The following is an 18,071-nucleotide window of genomic DNA, read 5'->3' as shown; positions in this document are numbered from 1 at the left end:
TATATCCCCATCCACTTGAGATCAGGCCTGATTTCCTTCTACTGATTCGAATGTAGGCCGAGAATCAACTCGCAACACGAAGGGAGTTCCGATGCCCCGGTTGCTAATCCAAAAAGAGCCCCAGGTCCCAAATTCAACTCGGCTCGAGGCCTGAAACCCCTTTGACAACTCGAGAGGAAAACAGAGTTCAATGCCTTCACACACGTCGAGACGGGACTCCTCGTTTGAAACGGCATACACAGCCCGACACCCATGTCACAACAGGAGAGTAACCCTGAGGTTCTCGCCTCAACTCGAGATGAGGCCCTGTTCCATTGCACCAAACCCAGTGGAGTCCCAAGAGGCCCCTCACGACTCCACAGTATTCCTGACTTCCCATAGGCACCCTAAGAAGCTCCCTGAGGTCCCGTCACAAATCGAACTTACAGTTCCCAGTATGCACCTGGTCACGTCTTTTCTCAATTCATTCTTTCCTTAAATAGTTACCTATTAAATAGTTATCTACTGTGACTGGCACTGTCTCGGGCACTGGAAAGGATGGATAAAATCATGGGCATGGCAGAAATTAAAGCCCCAGTGATGGTTTCTCTCAAATGCCTCCTGACTCCGGCTATATATGCTCTTTGTTCTGCATTGAATTATTAATATGCAGCAAATATTCCTCACATGTTTTCAAATATTTTTCTCCTTTCCCCCATTGGGTTGGAAATAAAATAACTTTAAATAATTATAAACCAGAGATTTTTGAGATAGAGATTCACACTCTAGTTCAGTCCTCTCACTTTACAGATAAGAAAACACAGATCCAGATAAGTGAATTATTTATCCAAGATCACTTATAATATAAATGTTTCCCAGGTGTTGACTGCATGGGAGATAAACACTCTAACCTCTAACACTTCACTTGTTCTGAATACAGTTTAGGGAATCAAAACAAAAGGTAAAATGGTAGAAAGAATTTCTGAGAAGTTGCTTTACTTATTTGCTTTAGTAAAATATGTCACTGTATTTACAGAGTTCTTGCTCTATTTTATTAAAGCTAATTCTATATGAAGACACTCACCAGATTCACCCTCAAATTCACGGGGGCACAAGCCCTTGTGGTGAATTTCTATTGTATTCAAATACAATAATAAATTTGTATTCATCCTGTTACAAATCGAATTGTGTCCTCAAAGTTAAATGTGTTGATGTCTCAACCGTCAGTACCTCAGAATTTAGCTTTATTTGAAAATAGTCTGCAGAAGCAATAAGGTCACTAGGGTGCACCCTAATCCCTTTTCCCTTCACTTGTATACCACATACTTCTTTCCATGAGTCTTTGGACACTGGCTAGTTATGAGTTGAACTTATGGAAAGGAAGAGGCCCTGCCTAGGCTTTGAGTCTCAGTCATACTCTGCTGTGCTTAGTCACTGTAGCCTGCCAGGCTCCTCTGTCCATGGAATTTTCCAGGCAAGAATACTGGAGTGGGTTGTCATGCCCTCCTCCAGAGGATCTTCCCAACCCAGGGTTAAACCCAAGTCTCCCTCACTGCAGGCAAATTCTTTACCATCTGAGACACCAGAGAAGCCCAAGAATACTGGATTGGGTAGCCTATCCCTTCTCCAGGGGATCTTCCTGACCAAGGAATCAAACCAGAGTCTCCTGCCTTGCAAGTGGATGCTTCACCAGCTGAGCTACCAGGAAAGCCCCAAGACTAAGTCATATGCTCATTCAATTTCCAAAACTTTGTGCACTGGTTTACCAGCCATACACACTTAGATTATAAAATGTTGTTGATCCTGTTTTGTCTTCTCCTTTGAGAACTGTGTTGATGTCAGGGCCAAGGCAGAATCAGGCATCTTTGGATCAAAATCGTATTTTTATACTGCTAATCTTCATATGTTTGAGATTCATTCTTTGTGTAGTAGGACAGAGTAAAGGTTTAAAAACAGAAGAAAGTCATGATCAGATATATCTATGTACCTCCCAGATGTCAACTGTGGTCTTCTTCACCCTTCAGATCCAAATAAGATCTGGATAAAACTTCCATGTTTTGTCTGGGGGGATACAATGCCTTTTCAAAGACTCCTGTGAATATCAAGGGGTTTATGCTCTTACAGTTATCTCGGCCTCTAAGCTCCCACACCTGTTGTATTAAGTTCTGTTTGGGCATCTTCTTGCCATTCTGTACCTACTGCTGTTCTATATCTCACCAACCCAGACACGAAACCCCAACATGTGGCATTTGTATGTATGCAACTCTCTGCTGAAGTGAATAGGGTTTGTGATGTTTATAATAACCTTCAAGGAAAACTGAGAGAAACTATGTTGGTCCAGGACTGTACAGGGAGCATAATGAGTTCACATTGCCCCAGACTACATGTTTGCGGGGGAGCGGGGTTTCCTCCAGCAACATTCAGTATGCACAAGGAGCATGCGCAGTTTAACTGGCCTGGGCTTGGCGTATAACTGAAGGGAAAGAGAACAAGGCATTTGGGCATATGGTTTAAGTGACAGATCTAGACTGATCTGGCTGTTGATAAAAACTGATTGGGTTTAGAAATGCAAAGATTATATGGTCTCTAGTGCCACCTGTTGCCCAACTAAATGAAGAACTATTCAGTTCAGTTCAGTTGCTCAGTTGTGTCCGACTCTGCGACCCCATGAATCGCAGCACGCCAGGCCTCCCTGTCCATCACCAGCTCCCGGAGTTCACTCAGACTCATGTCCATCGAGTCAGTGATGCCATCCAGCCATCTCATCCTCTGTCGTCCCCTTCTCCTCTTGCCCCCAGTCCCTCCAAGCATCAGAGTCTTTTCCAATGAGTCAACTCTTTGCGTGAGGTGGCCAAAGTACTTGAATTTCAGCTTTAGCATCATTCCTTCCAAAGAAATCCCAGGGCTGATCTCCTTCAGAATGGACTGGTTGGATCTCCTTGCAGTCCAAGGGACTCTCAAGAGTCTTCTCCAACACCACACTTCAAAAGCATCAATTCTTCTGCGCTCAGCCGTCTTCACAATCCAACTCTCACATCCATACATGACCACAGGAAAAACCATACATAGCCTTGACTAGACGCACCTTTGTTGGCAAAGTAATGTCTCTGCTTTAGAATATGCTTATCTAGGTTGGTCATAACTTTCCTTCCAAGGAGTAAGCATCTTTTAATTTCATGGCTGCAGTCACCATCTGCAGTGATTTTGGAGCCCAGAAAAATAAAGTCTGACACTGTTTCCACTGTTTCCCCATCTATTTCCCATGAAGTGATGGGACCAGATGCCATGATCTTCGTTTTCTGAATGTTGAGCTTTAAACCAAATTTTTCACTCTCCACTTTCACTTTCATCAAGAGGCTTTTTAGTTCCTCTTCACTTTCTGCCATAAGGGTGGTCTCATCTGCATATCTGAGGTTATTGATATTTCTCCCGGCAATCTTGATTCCAGAAGCACTATTAAGTTGGTACAAAAGTAATTGTGGTTTTGCACTGGCTGAACTTTGCCTTTTGACATTGGAATACATTCTTGAATAAATGTGGTCTATGTTATATATCATTTTAATGCAATTTCTTGCTTTATTGTTTTTGCTAATGACTTATTACTTGTTTATTTTATATTTATTTTAGACTAGGGAAATGATGTTAGACAAAAAGTAAATTCAAATGAATTTTTTATTCAATTTCAAAATGAGCAGTAAAGCAGCAGAGATAACTTGCAACACCAACAATACATTTGGCCCTGGAACTGCTAACGAACATACTGTGCAGTGGCAGTTCAAGAGGTTTTGCAAAGGAGACAAGAGACTCAAAGATGAGGAGCATAGTAGCTGGCCATCGGAAGTTGGCAATAACAAATTGAGATCAATCAACAAAGCTGATCCTCTTAAAACTACACGAGAAGTTGCTGAAGACCTCAGTGTCGACCATTCTACAGTTGTTTGGCATTTGAAGCAAATTGGAAAGGTGAAAAAGCTCAATAAGTGGGTGCCTCATGAGCTGACCAGAAATTTTAAAAAATTTCATTTTGAAGTATAGTCTTCTCTGTGCAACAACAAACCATTTCTCAATCAGATCATGACTTGCAATGAAAAGTGGATTTTATACAAAAACCCGCGGTGACCAGCTCAGTGGCTGGACCAAGAAGAAACTCCAAAGCACTTCCCAAAGCCAAGTTCAGTCAGTTCAGTTCAGTCGCTCAGTCATGTCCAACTCTTTGCAACCCCATGAACCACAGCACACCAGGTCTCCCTGTCCATCACCAACTCCCAGAGTCCACCCAAATCCATGTCCATCTAACCCAAAGCCAAACTTGCCCCCAAAAAAGGTCATGATGATCAGCTGCCTGTCTGATCTACTACAGTTTTCTGAATCCCAATGAAACCATTACATCTGAGAGTATGCTCAGCAAATCAATGAGATGCATTGAAAACTGCACGGTCTGCAGCCAGTATCAGTCAACAGAAAGGGCCGAATTCTTCTCCATGACAACGCCAGACCACAGGTCACACAACCAATGCTTCAAAAGTTGAATGAATTGGGCTTTGAAGTTTTGCCTCATCCACCATATTCATCCGACCTCTTGCCAATTGACTACCACTTCTTCCAGCATTTCGACAACTTTTTCCAGGGAAAACGCTTCTACAACCAGCAGGAGGCAGAAAATGCTTTCCAAGAATTCATCGAATCCTGAAGCATGGATTTGAACACATTTCTCATTGGCAAAAATGTGTTGATTGTAATGGTTCCTATTTTGATGAATAAAGATGTGTTGAGCCTAGTTATAATGATTTAAAATTTATGTTCTGAAACTGCAATTACTTTTGTACCAACGTAATACCAACTTTTCATGAATCTCTGAAGAACCAGACACCTGAAGATTAGGGGAAATGCCTGATTTTAACAACATCTCTCAAAACAACAGCCTCCCAAGCCTGAGCTGGGGGCAGGATAGGAGGTGGTAGTGGGTGGTTCAAGTGGCATCTGCTGTGGACAGCAGAAAAGTAGGCATTTTAGAAGGAGCATGCAAGCATGATATCCTCTGTGAGTACTTAGAAGCAACAGGAAGGCTGTGATGGAAAAAAAGGGGGGAGCTTTTTCAGACCTATATTCACATTCTACTAGCTACATTTATTTTTATTTCTTCTTCCAAGTATGAGAACCTCTGTTACCCATCTATCTGGTGGTGACAATTTTTAGTTTTTGATCCAGGTCTAGTTTTTCTTTTGTGTATCTTTATTACCCATAAGATATTTCCAGTAAATATAAATTTAAAACTCTCTTCAAAAGTTGTATCAATGCTTAAGGTTTTCAAAGAAGATCCCTTGTTGGGGTCCTTTAATGGACCAGGACCTGGCGGTCCGGAGCCAACGATAAGAAAGTGAAAGAGAGAAAAAGGCTGACACTCCCTGGTTTACGCAGAAAACCAACAAAGTCCTTGACACAGGACTTGCGTCTCTCACGAAGGCACCGGGCGCCCTCTCGAGGAGGGGTGAAGGCACAGGGCTCCTTCTCGAGAGAGTCTTAGAAGCCCAGGCAGGAGAGTGAGCAAAGACGGGTCTCTGCGCTCCAAGGAGTCAGCCGGAGAGAGAGAGAAAGAAAGACACGGGGACCCAATCTCTGATGGAGCAAAGGTGCTTTAATGATTTTTCTGTGAGTATATATAGTCTGTAGTATAAGAAGTTTCTTTTGTCAATGATAAATATCAGAAAATCAAACGTACAGTAACCATTACCAAGGGAACAAGGGATGATGATGGTCACAAGGTCAGGAGACAATCCATATCTCAAGAAAGGGGATCAAGACTAAGCAGTTTTGTCGTAAAGAGAATGTTTACTAAAGATTTAAGCCTGTCTCACACAATGACCCCAATTCCTGGGAGCAATGTGCTGTTCCGCTTAAAAAGAAACAAAGGACTTGTGAGAAACAGCACGTAGGAATCCTCCTGTTAAACATTCCCTGACAATCCCTAAGAAAATATAACACCATGATTATCTCATGAATTCAACTTTTAACAGAAATTTTAAAAGCAGATGTCTACTGTTTGGAAGGTAAGGTACACTTTTGCTCTCTCTTATGTAGCGAGCACAGCCATTCAAACCTAGTTCCCAGAGCTTGTGGCTGTTCCATCAGATGGTCACGAAGGTGCCATGGAACCCATATGGCATTTGCACAGGCACTTCGGCTCGGCCCAGTTCTTCAAAGTTCTTGGCATCCAAGACAAGGAGAAAATTTTTTTTGTTCTAGAAAAGGAAAGACAATACTGAAAATTCTCTTTGTTTCTATCAGAAATCTGTTTCCTCTAGTGGGCTGTAAAATTCCTAAGGGAGAGACCATCTTTCTCATCTTCATATCCATTCCCAGCACTGGGCACAGTGGCTTGCTGATTCATTCACTAAATGTTTGCAGAATGATGAACTGAACAAAAAAAAGGAAATTATAGCTGAAGAAGTTCATACCTAGAGCAAAGAAATTACATTTATATCTATCACCTTCATAGAATCTCTTTGGGTTTAACGATCTTCCTACCTGCTCCTTTTCCATCTCCTAAGAGATATAAAAATTCTTTCTCCCAAAATAAAATACCTCCATTTTGTGTTATTCTGGAGCTGTTCAAAAGGTAGCATTGCAAGGCAGGTTGAGATTTGCCCTGGTCTAATTACAGGAGTAGCAAATACACTGCATGAGGACTAAGTCCTAAGCCCATGGCAGACATTACTAACTGATTACACTTTTCTCACCAAAACCTTAAAAAGCGTCACAATCCTATACCTAGGCAGCTACTTATAAATGATCAAAGTTGGGGCTCAAAGTGAATCTGTCAGCCACAAGGCTTCTCTAGACAAGAAATTAGATATCAAGATTATTGAGACACTAGGTCAGAGGCTATCACATTAGATTTTTGGGTCTCTCAATTAAAACTGGCAGCACAGAGGGTGGTATAAAATATTGGACTAGAAGTCATAAGATTGGGTTTTCAATACTGGCTTTACAACTACAAGATCTGATGCAAGTCTCTTTCAACTTCCTTAAGTTATAAATTCAACATGTGTAAAATGATACCCACAAAGCTGTTTTGATGACTAAATAAGATAATATGTATGAAAGTAGTTTGTAAATAAATTCCTATCCAAATGTAAATTATTATGATTCTACAAGTAGAATTTTAAAACTGTAATAAAGTACTAATTATGATAAAAGGGTATCTAAATAATAAAGAGAGAAACAAAAGGGACAAGGTATCAAACTGGAATCAAAATAAACGATCAACAGCATCACTAAATATAACCCTCAAAAGGCCCAGTGCTACTTTTCTTTCTGACTAGTGGTGGGAAAACATTTACCTGGTTAGGGGTGATCACCACAGAAAGAATGACCCCATCATCTTCTTTACTGGCTCCTGGTACCGGAACAAAAACAGGTTCTGAGGGATAAAAGCCATCTTCTCTCCAAACCTGTAAGTCCCCAAAAAAGTATTTGATAGAAGACTGGTTATGAGCTGGAAGTGTTCTATAGCTTCTGTCAGCCCCAGCATGAATTTGGCTGCCAATACAACAGTCCAACAGTGGAAGAATCAGGCTTACTGAATGGAATATAGGAGAGGGAGCCTTTGCAGTGGCAAATTCCATCATCATCAAACACAAGTTGTATAGTTATAATTTCTCATCAACCGGAAATAGAGGTGTCCCACGATTTCTCTCAAAATACCATCAAGCATAGAATTATTTTTCTGGGCTTATGGCTCATTTAGATTCCCTAGAGGGAACATACCCCTAATTCCATGGTTCTCAGATTTAATAGAAGTAAGTGGCTGCCCATTTGAGCAACATGGATGGACCTAGAGATTGTCATACTGAGTGAAGTAAGTCAGAGAGAGGAGAAATATCATTTGACATTCCTCATATGTGGAATCTAAACAGAAATTATACAAATGAACTTATTTATGAAGCAGAAACAGACTCACAGACTTAGAGAACAAACATGATTGCTAGGAAAAGAATATGGGGAAGGGATAGTTAGGGTGTTTGGGACTGACATGTGCACACTGCTATAATTAAAATGGACAACCAACAAGGTCCTAATGTTACTACAAGAAACTCTGCTCAATGTTAGGTGGTAGGCTGGACGGGAGGGGAACTTGAGAGAGGATGGATACAAGTACATGTATGGCTGAGTCCCCTTGCTGTCCTCCTGAAACTATCACAACATTGTTAATGGGCTATATTCCAATATAAAATAAAAAGTCTTTTTTTTTTAAGTAAGTAGCTGCTTATCTATTTTAAAATCTCAAGATCTACCGTAAACAAAACAGTAATTAATTCAAAGGGCAGAACAGGTCTTTAAAGAGTTCAGAAAAGGAAACGGAATTTCATTACCCTCCGCGTCTTGTTCACCACGTCAACCTTGATCAGAGAATCACCCACCAAATGCCGGAAGCCACAGCCATAGAAGAACTGATACTTTTTGCCACTGAATTGGCCATAGTTGATCTGGGGAAATTCAATACCTCCTTCCTCTTTTAGGTCCTCAGGATATAGATTTTCATAAGAGCACCAAATCTAAAAGAGGGCACAAAAGAACTGATTGCTTAATTCTTACTTTCTTCAGGTCAGTGTGGGGGCTAATACCATATAAAAGTTTGTTACAGGGCTTGAGAACTGAGGTTCTACATCATTTTTAAAAATATTGTTTCTCTTTTCATCATACGTAAGAACACATAAAAGATTATTGGGTTTTGTGACTAAGTTGTCAAATGGCATAGGAGGTGGACATGGGCTTTTATTTTACTAGAGCTGAGACACTGATAGCTATATAGTGATATGTAAGCACAAACCATCTAAAATGTGGGGATGGTCAGCGCCAATCTTAAATACTTAGAGAGGGCACAACAATTTGAAAGCTGTATAAACCTCTTTCAAAACACAAAAGGGATAGGTAAACACAGAGCTCACTCCCACCTAGAATTCTGCAACTCTTCTGCAAGCCATGCTCCATGATCCTACCCTGCTCAGCTGAATGTTATGAAACTTACTAGGCACCAAACATTGTGGAGAACAGCCACACTACATAGCCACACTACTTTACTAGTGAATAAATAAACACTGCTGAGGGTCAAAGTCTTAGGCTAATATCCATTCATAGCATACCTTTCCATCAGCCTGTTTCACAGCACTGGCTGAAGAATAGGTCAACGGGCTGAGGTTCTCTCCCTCAGGGGCATTCAAATTGCCATGTAAGGGCAAAACAAACCTTCGAGGGGAAAATCTGGCTGATGAATTATAGACCTGTTTAGGAGAGAGAAGTAAACAGATGAGAAAACTGTCATGCATAGAATAACAGCACACCCCAATAATTGAGATCCAGTCAACATTATTGGCATTTCTAAGTAACTGCATAAACAACCATTTTCATTCATTCATTTACTCATCAAATATTAGTTGAGTACCTTCTCTAGACCAAGCATTGTTTTAGACATTAGGAATACAAAACAGTTTCTGGCCTTATATTCTAGTGGAGGAAGAATGGTAATAGATAAGAAATAAAATATATGTTACTTAAGTAGTATCAAATAAATAATGATTATACAGCTCAAGTCAGATAGTGATAAGTGCCATTAAGAAACACACTGAAGGGTGAGGGACTAGAGAGTAAAATGGGTGCTTCCTTCCTCAGGTTTGGTCTTTCTCTATGGGGCTCTGGAACTTCCGTGCTTGAAATTACTCATGTAGAGGCTATATGCTTATGTGCTGATCCCCAACAAACACTCTGGGCAACCAGCTTGGGTGGTCTTCCCTGGCAGGCAGCATTTCACACATGTCACAATCAGTTGCTGGAGCAATTAGGCAAGTCCTAGGAGAGGGCTCTTGGAAGCATGCCCCTGGTTTCCTCTAAACTTCATCCCATATATCTTTCCTTTCTGTTGATTTTTCTGGGACCTATGAGCCCTCCTAGTGAATCATCAAAACAAAGAACAGTTTTGGGGGGCCCTCAACACAGCTGCTCTGCAGAGATGATGTTTAAGCAGGAGACCCTAATAAAATAAGTGTCTTTTCTGACAGTAAGAATGTTTTAAGCACATCTTCCTCTCTGGAAATACTCTAAGATGGGGAATAAACTGTATCATTTTATCCTGTATACCTAGTCCATATTATCTCCATAACATGCAAGAATGTTTTCAATACTCCTACTAAGCAAAGATTTAGTGTTGTTTTTAAGCTTCATAAAGAATTAGCTTTGAGGACTCCCCTGGTGGTCCAGTGGCTAATAATCCACGCTCCCAAAGCAAGAGTTCCAGATTTGATCCCTGGTCAGGGAACTACAGCCCACATGCCGCACTAAGCGTTCACATGTCACAACGAAAGATCACGCATGCTACAACGAAGATCAAAGATCCCACAGGCCACAACTAAGACCTAGTGCAGCCAAATAAATAAATAATTTTTAAAAAGAATTAGCCTTTAAAAATTTACTTTTAAATTTATTTAAACATGTTTGGTCTTTTGCAAAATCAAAGGTGAACAAAAAGAGAGTTCCAATAGTGGTGAGTTAGGCAGCATGGATCAACCATTTCATTGATAACAGATAGAAAAGCTGGACAAAATGTTTAAAACAGCTGTTTGAAGGCACTGGTGAGCTAAAAAGCCAACAAAGAACAATAGAGCATAGATTTGGAAAGAAAAGGAAACCCACAGATAGAAACTACATATTGGGGGCAAATTTCCACTAAGGACATCAGCTACTTTTAAGAAGAGGCAGTTGAAAGGCTAAGAAGAAAGAAATATTTTATTAAAGTTTTTCATTTTGAGATTATTGCAGACCCATATGCAGCTGTAAGAAACAATACAGAAAAACAATTGATTTTAAAATGGGAAAAAGACATTTCACTTAGACATTTCACCAAGATATACAAATGGTGAATAAATATAGGAAAAGATGCTGAACATTATTAGTCATTGGGAAATGCAAATCAAAATGACAATGAGATAATACTTCACACTCATTAGGATGGTTATTATCAAGGCAAAAAAAAAAAAAAAACAGAAACCACCAGTGTTTGTGGTTTGAGAATGTAAAGAAAGTGGAACCTTTGTACATTGCTGGTGGGAATGGAAAATGGTGCATTTGCTGTTAAAAACAATTTGGCAGTTCCTCAAACAGTTAGATATAGAATTATCATATGATCCAGCAATTCCCTTCTAGGAATATGCCAAAAAGAATTGAAAACAAGGACTCACACAGATACTTGTACACCAATGTTCATAACAGCATTATTCATAATAGCCAAAAGCTGAAAACAACCCACATGTCCCTGAACAGATGAATAAACAAAATGAGTATATACATACAAGGAATATTATTAAATCTTTTAAAGGAATGAGATTCTGATACATGCTACAGCATGAGTGACCCATGAAAAGATTATGATACATTAAGTAAGCCAGACACAGAAGAAGAAATATTGTATGATTCCATTTACATGAGGTACATAAAATAGGCAAATTTATAGAAACAGAAAGTAGGATAAAGGCTACCACAACCTTGGGAGAGGGAGGTTATAGGAAGCTGTTCTTTAATGGGTCCAGAGCCTCTATCTAGGATCCAGAAAAAGTTCTGAAAATGAAAAGCAGTGCTGGTTGCACAACATTGTCACTATATTTAATGTCACTGAATTATACACATAAAATTGTCAAATGGTAAATTTTGTGTAATGTATATTTTACCACACAAAAAAGAAACAATGAAGAGAGCTCTCACATATCATTCATGAGGTCTCAACAACGATCTCTTACATAACTACACTACAATATCACAACCAGGAAACTTACATGGATATAATCCACCAACATTATTCAGATTTTATCCATTTAACATGCATTCATTTATGTGTGTTTTGTGTGTGTGTGTAAATTTTATCATATGTAAACTTATATGATCACCACCACACTCAAGATACAGAACAGTTCTATCACTACCAGGATCCTTCATGTTATGCTTTTATAAGATATTGCCACATCAACTCCCTCATCACTTGACCCTAATGAGAAGAGATTTTGATAGTTTTGAAAAGCTAAAGGGACAAAAGTTGTAGTTCAAAGTCTTCAAGAAGGGAATGTCTTGATAAACCTCTAGCTCTTTTGGTCAGGACCCTTTAAGCTGTACCCTAGGGGTAAGAATAAACAAAAACAGTCCAGCTCTTGCAGCAACTGTGTCATGTTTCAAATTATCTCAATCTTTATAATTAGATTAAGAATATCTGCAATTGATAATGTACCTTAGCCATATGCCAGAAACAAATGAAAATCTTCTCTGAAGGAAGACAACAGAGTCTCCAAATATTCCTCCTAAAATTTTTCAAACACAATATTCTGTGTAGAATAAAACTTAGCACTTAAGAAGACAGCAAAGTATAATTCAAATAAAAAAAAAAGATAAGCAACAGATGATAGAAACTGAACCACAGGGGATCCATATAATAGAGTTATCAAACTTTAACTATTCTGAATACATTGGAGGAAATTATTTTAAATTGGGGTTATAGCAGAGAATCACAAATTATAAAAGAGAAGGTAATCAAAATTCTAGAACTGAAAAAAGCAATGAGTTTAAGACCATAGTGCCTAGATTTAAGAGCAGGATACATACAGCTGAAGAAAGAAAGTTTGAATGGTAAGATAAGAAGAAAATAGCCAAAGCAAGAGACTTAGAGCAAAGGATGGAAGATACTAAAAAAGAACACAAGCAACAGATAGCTAGAGTGGAAAAGGGTATCATATGTGTACTCTAGTCCCAGAAAGAAAAGAGAGAAAAGATTTATTAGATGCAATATTTGAAAAAAATAATGGGTGAAATTTTTCAAAGCTAATGAAAGACATCAAACCATAGATTCAAAAATCCTTACAAAAATAAATCAAAAGGAAATCATACTGAAAAATATCATAGTACTAACTTCAGAAAATCAGAGACAATCTTTGAGGGGTAATGGATCAACTTCAAAGGAGCAAAGCTTTTAACTGACAACTGATTTCTCAACAGAAATCAGAAGACAATAAAATGATATCTTTACAGTGTTGAAAGAAAATAAAAACCTAGATTCTTTATCCAATGAAAACATCTTTCAAGAAAGAAGGTATAATAAAGACATTTTTCTGACAAACAGAAATAGAGAGTTCATCACCATATCAGCATATCTGAACTAAAGAAGATAGTAAAAGATGTTCTTCAGTCAGAAAGACAATGATACCACATGGACACTCAGAGAGGCAAGAAGGAATTAAGAGCAAGAGAAGGTACTTATGTAGGTAAATGGGTAGTATGGGTAATTATGTTTACATAAAACAATATTGATAATAATGCTTTACAGGGGTTAATATAAAGAGAGAATTAAAATATATAATGAACAGTAGCATATAAATCGGGAATATAATAAATGGAGTTAAAGTGTTCCAGACTCCCTCCATTGTCTGGAAAGAATTAAAAGAACTAATTTATCAATATAATATATTGTGCTAAATCAGCAAAGAAAACTATACACAAGGTCAAAAGACAACCCTCAGAATGGGAAAAAATAATAGCAAATGAAACAACTAACAAAGGGTTAATCTCCAAAATATACAAGCAGTTCATGCAACTCAATACCAAAAAAACAAATAACTCAATCAAAAAATAGGCAAAAGACCTAAACAGGCATTTCTCAAAAGCAAACAGATGGCGAATAAACACATGAAAAGATGCTCAACATCGCTCATTATTAGAGAAATGCAAATCAAAACTACAATGAGATATCACCTCACACCAGAGGGCAGAGAGAAGCAGCAAGAAGAACCAAAATCCCACAGCAGCTAGAATGAAAACCACATTACAGAAAGTTAATCAAAATGAAAAGGCAGAGGGTTATGTCCCAGATGAACGGACAAGAGAAAATCCCAGAGAAACAACTAAATGAAGTGGAGATGGGCAAACTTTCAGAAAAAGAATTCAGAATAACGCTAGTGAAAAAAGAACAGAGAAGATGCAAGGAATGTTTACCAAAGACCTAGAAGAACTAAAGATCAAACAAACAGATTTGAACAATACACTAGAAGAAATCAATAGCAGAATAACTGAAACAGAAGAACAGAAAAGTGACCTGGAAGACAGAATGGTGGAAATCACTGCCACAAAACAGAATATAGAGAAAAGAATGAAAAAAAAAAGAAGAAGAAGAAGACAGCCTAAGAGACCTCTAGGACAACATTAAATGCACCAACATTTGAATTAGAGGGGTACCAGAAAGAGAAGAGAGAGAGAAAGGACTCAGGAAAATATTTGAGGAGATAAAAGTTGAAAACTTCCCTTATATGGGAAAGGAAATAGTCAGCCAAGTCCAGAAAGTACAGAGAGTTCCAGGCAGGATAACCCCCAGGAGGAATACACTGAGACACACAGTAATTGAACTGACAAAACTTAAAGACAAAGATAAAATGTTAAAAGCAACAAGGGAAGAACGACAAATAACACAAGGGCACTCCCATCAGGTTATCAACTGATTTCTCAAATCTGGCTTGTAGAAAGAAACTCTACAAGCCAGAAGGAGATGGCATGGTATATCTAGAGTGATGAAAGCGAAGAACCTACAACCAAGGGTACTCTACCCAACAAGACTCTCATTCAGATTTGATGTAGAAATGAAAAGTTTCCAGACAAGCCAAAGTTAAGAGAATTTAGCACCACCAAACCAACTTTACAAGAAATGCTATAGGAACTTTCTCGGCAGGAAACATAAGAGAAGGAAAAGACCTACAAAAAATAAATTCAGAACAATTTAGAAATTGGTAATAGGAGCATATATATCAATAATTACCTTAAATGTAAATGGATTACAGGCACCAACCGGCTGGGCAGATGAAAATGTGTGCATGTGTGTGCTTCCACTTACCACGTCACTCTAGTTAACCCCTCAAATTCTATGTAATTATTTTATATTGTTCAGTTCAGTTCAGTTCAGTCGCTCAGTCATGTCTGACTCTTTGCGACCCCATGAACCGCAGCATGCCAGGCCTCCCTGTGCATCACCAACTCCCAGAGTCCACCCAAACCCATGTCCATTGTGTCGGTGATGCCATCCAACCATCTCATCCTCTGTCGTTCCCCTTCTCCTCCTGCCCTCAATCTTTCCCAGCATCAGGGTCTTTCCCAATGAGTCAGCTCTTCGCATCAGGTGGCCAAAGTATTGGAGTTTCAGTTTCAACATCAGTCCTTCCAATGAATACCCAGGACTAATCTCCTTTAGGATGGACTGGTTGGATCTCCTTGTAGTCCAAGGGACTCTCAAGAGTCTTCTCCAACACCACAGTTCAAAAGCATCATTCTTCAGCACTCAGCTTTCTTTATAGTCCAACTCTCACATCCATACATCACTACTGGAAAAACAATAGCCTTGACTAGATGGACCTTTGTTGGCAAAGTAATGTCTCTGATTTTAATATGCTGTCTAGGTTGGTCATAACTTTCCTTCCAAGGAGCAAGCGTCTTTTAATTTCATGGCTGCAATCACCATCCACAGTGATTTTGGAGCCCAGGAAAATAAATTCTGACACTGTTTCCACTGTTTCCCCATCTATTTGCCATGAAGTGATGGGACCAGATGCCATGACCTTCGTTTTCTGAATATTGAGCTTTAAGCCAACTTTTTCACTCTCTTTCACTTTCATCAAGAGGCTCTTGAGTTCTTCTTCACTTTCTGCCATAAGGGTGGTGTCATCTGCATATCTGAGGTGATTGATATTTCTCCTGGCAATCTTGATTCCAGCTTGTGCTTCTCCAGCCCAGCGTTTCTCATGATGTACTCTGCATATAAGTTAAATAAGCAGGGTGACAATATACAGCCTTGACATACTCCTTTTCCTATTTGGAACCAGTTTGTTGTTCCATGTCCAGTTCTAACTGTTGCTTCCTGACCTGCATACAGGTTTCTCAAGACGCAGGTCAGGTGGTCTGGTATTCCCATCTCTTGAAGAATTTTCCACAGTTTCTTGTGATCCACACAGTCAAAGGCTTTGGCATAGTCAATAAAGTAGAAATAGATGTTTTTCTGGAACTCTCTTGCTTTTTCCATGATCCAGCGTATGTTGGCAATTTAATCTCTGGTTCCTCTGCCTTTTCTAAAACTAGCTTGAACATCTGGAAGTTCATGGTTCATACATTGCTGAAGCCTGGCTTGGAGAATTTTGAGCATTACTTTACTAGCGTGTGAGATGAGTGCAATTGTGTGGTAGTTTGAGCATTCTTTGGCATTGCCTTTCTTTGGGATTGGAATGAAAACTGTCCTTTTCCAGTCCTGTGGCCACTGCTGAGTTTTCCAAATTTGCTGACATATTGACTGCAGCACTTTCACAGCATCATCTTTTAGGATTTCAAATAGCTCAACTGGAATTCCATCACCTCCACTAGCTTTGTTTGTAGTGATGCTTTCTAAGGCCCACCTTTCTTCACATTCCAGGATGTCCAGCTCTAGATGAGTGTGAGTGATCACACCTTCATGATTATTTGGGTCGTGAAGGTCTTTTTTGTACAGTTCTTGTGTGTATTTTTACCACCTCTTCTTAATATTTTCTGCTTCTGTTAGGTCCATACTATTTCTGCCCTTTATTGAGCCCATCTTTGCATGAAGTGTTCCTTTGGTATCTCTAATTTTCTTGAAGAGGTCTCTAGTCTTTCCCATTCTGTTGTTGTCCTCTATTTCTTTGCATTGATCACTAAGAAAGGCTTTCTTATCTCTCCTTGCTATTCTTGGAACTCTGCATTCAGATGCTTATATCTTTCCTTTTCTCCTTTGCTTTTCACTTCTCTTCTTTTCACAGTTATTTCTAAGGCCTCCTCAGACAGCCATTTTGCTTTTTTGCATCTCTTTTTCTTGGGGATGGTCTTGCTCCCTGTCTCCTGTACAATGTCACGAACCTCCGTCCATAGTTCATCAGGCAACCTATCTATCAGATCTAGTCCCTTAAATCTATTTCTCACTTTCACTGTATAGTCATAAGGGATTTGATTTAGGTCATACCTGAATGGTCTAGTGGTTTTCCCCACTTTCTTCAATTTAAGTCTGAATTTGGCAATAAGGAGTTCATGATCTGAGCCACAGTCAGCTCCCTGTCTTATTTTTGCTGACTGTATAGAGCTTCTCCATCTTTGGCTACAAAGGATATAATTAATCTGATTTCAGTGTTGACCATCTTGTGATGTCCATGTGTAGAGTCTTCTCCTGTGTTGTTGGAAGAGGGTGTTTGCTATGACAAGTGCATTCTCTTGGCAGAACTCTATTAGCCTTTGCCCTGCTTCATTCTGTACTCCAAGGCCAAATTTGCCTGTTCCTCAGGTGTTTCTTGACTTCCTACTTTTCCATTCCAGTCCCCTATAATGAAAAGGACATCTTTTTGGGATATTAGTTCTAGCAGGTTTATATTGTTTGGTTAATCATATTTCCATTATGGCTTGCAATTATAATTATGTGTTTTTTTTTTGGTCTGGCTATTGTTTATGAAACCTGATAACATCTTTTCCATTATGTAACTATTATTCATTTAATACCGTTGTATCATGATTGGTCAACAGAAAATAATAGGATTCTGTAATACTGAAACTACCATTTAATAGAAAAACTTGTAACCACTTTTTAAAATCCAGATGCAAAATCTTGGAAGTTTCTGAAAAATACAAATACCCAGGTGTTTTTTATCTCTCCAAAGCTCCAGATATGATTCTAATGAGCAGCCATGTTTAAAACCAACTGGACTATATGATGATCTTTTACGTTTATCTGTTTCATTTTTCTATTTCATATTCAGTGTTCCCATTTCATTTAGTTTATGTTTTCCTACTTCTCCATCTCTCTCCTTTTGTTGTTCTTTTTCAAACCTTTATTGAGTGTAGTATAAAAGCTTTTGTATACATATTAAAAAAAAGCTTTTGTATACATATATATACACATATTTATAAAGGTTTTGTGTATATATATATATATATATGTATAAGATAATATATATATATTAGAAAACATGAATTTTTGTCTAGCTAAAAAAATTTATGACATCTTGATTCCACCTGTTTGACTAAGTATG

General features: G+C 38.7%; 1 protein-coding gene across 2 annotated transcripts in view; it reads right to left on the bottom strand.

Annotated features, from left to right (window-relative positions):
* Positions 1–5,209: 5,209 nt before the first annotated feature.
* Positions 5,210–18,071, bottom strand: part of BCO2 (beta-carotene oxygenase 2) — a 62,302-nt gene continuing 49,440 nt past the window's right edge. For both annotated transcript variants that reach the window (XM_055548015.1, XM_055548018.1), the window contains 4 exons: positions 9,123–9,260; positions 8,352–8,534; positions 7,320–7,430; positions 5,210–6,218 (listed from right to left, as the gene is read on the bottom strand). In XM_055548015.1, the coding sequence (XP_055403990.1) occupies positions 6,105–6,218; positions 7,320–7,430; positions 8,352–8,534; positions 9,123–9,260 (546 nt within the window). In that variant the 3' untranslated portion in view covers positions 5,210–6,104. The remainder of the gene's footprint in view (positions 6,219–7,319; positions 7,431–8,351; positions 8,535–9,122; positions 9,261–18,071) is intronic.

Source organism: Bubalus kerabau, chromosome 15, assembly GCF_029407905.1.
Source record: "Bubalus kerabau isolate K-KA32 ecotype Philippines breed swamp buffalo chromosome 15, PCC_UOA_SB_1v2, whole genome shotgun sequence".
NCBI classification, from domain to species: Eukaryota; Metazoa; Chordata; class Mammalia; order Artiodactyla; family Bovidae; genus Bubalus; species Bubalus kerabau.
Note: the sequence above shows the minus strand (reverse complement) of the source record. Positions and strands in the feature narration are given on the sequence as shown.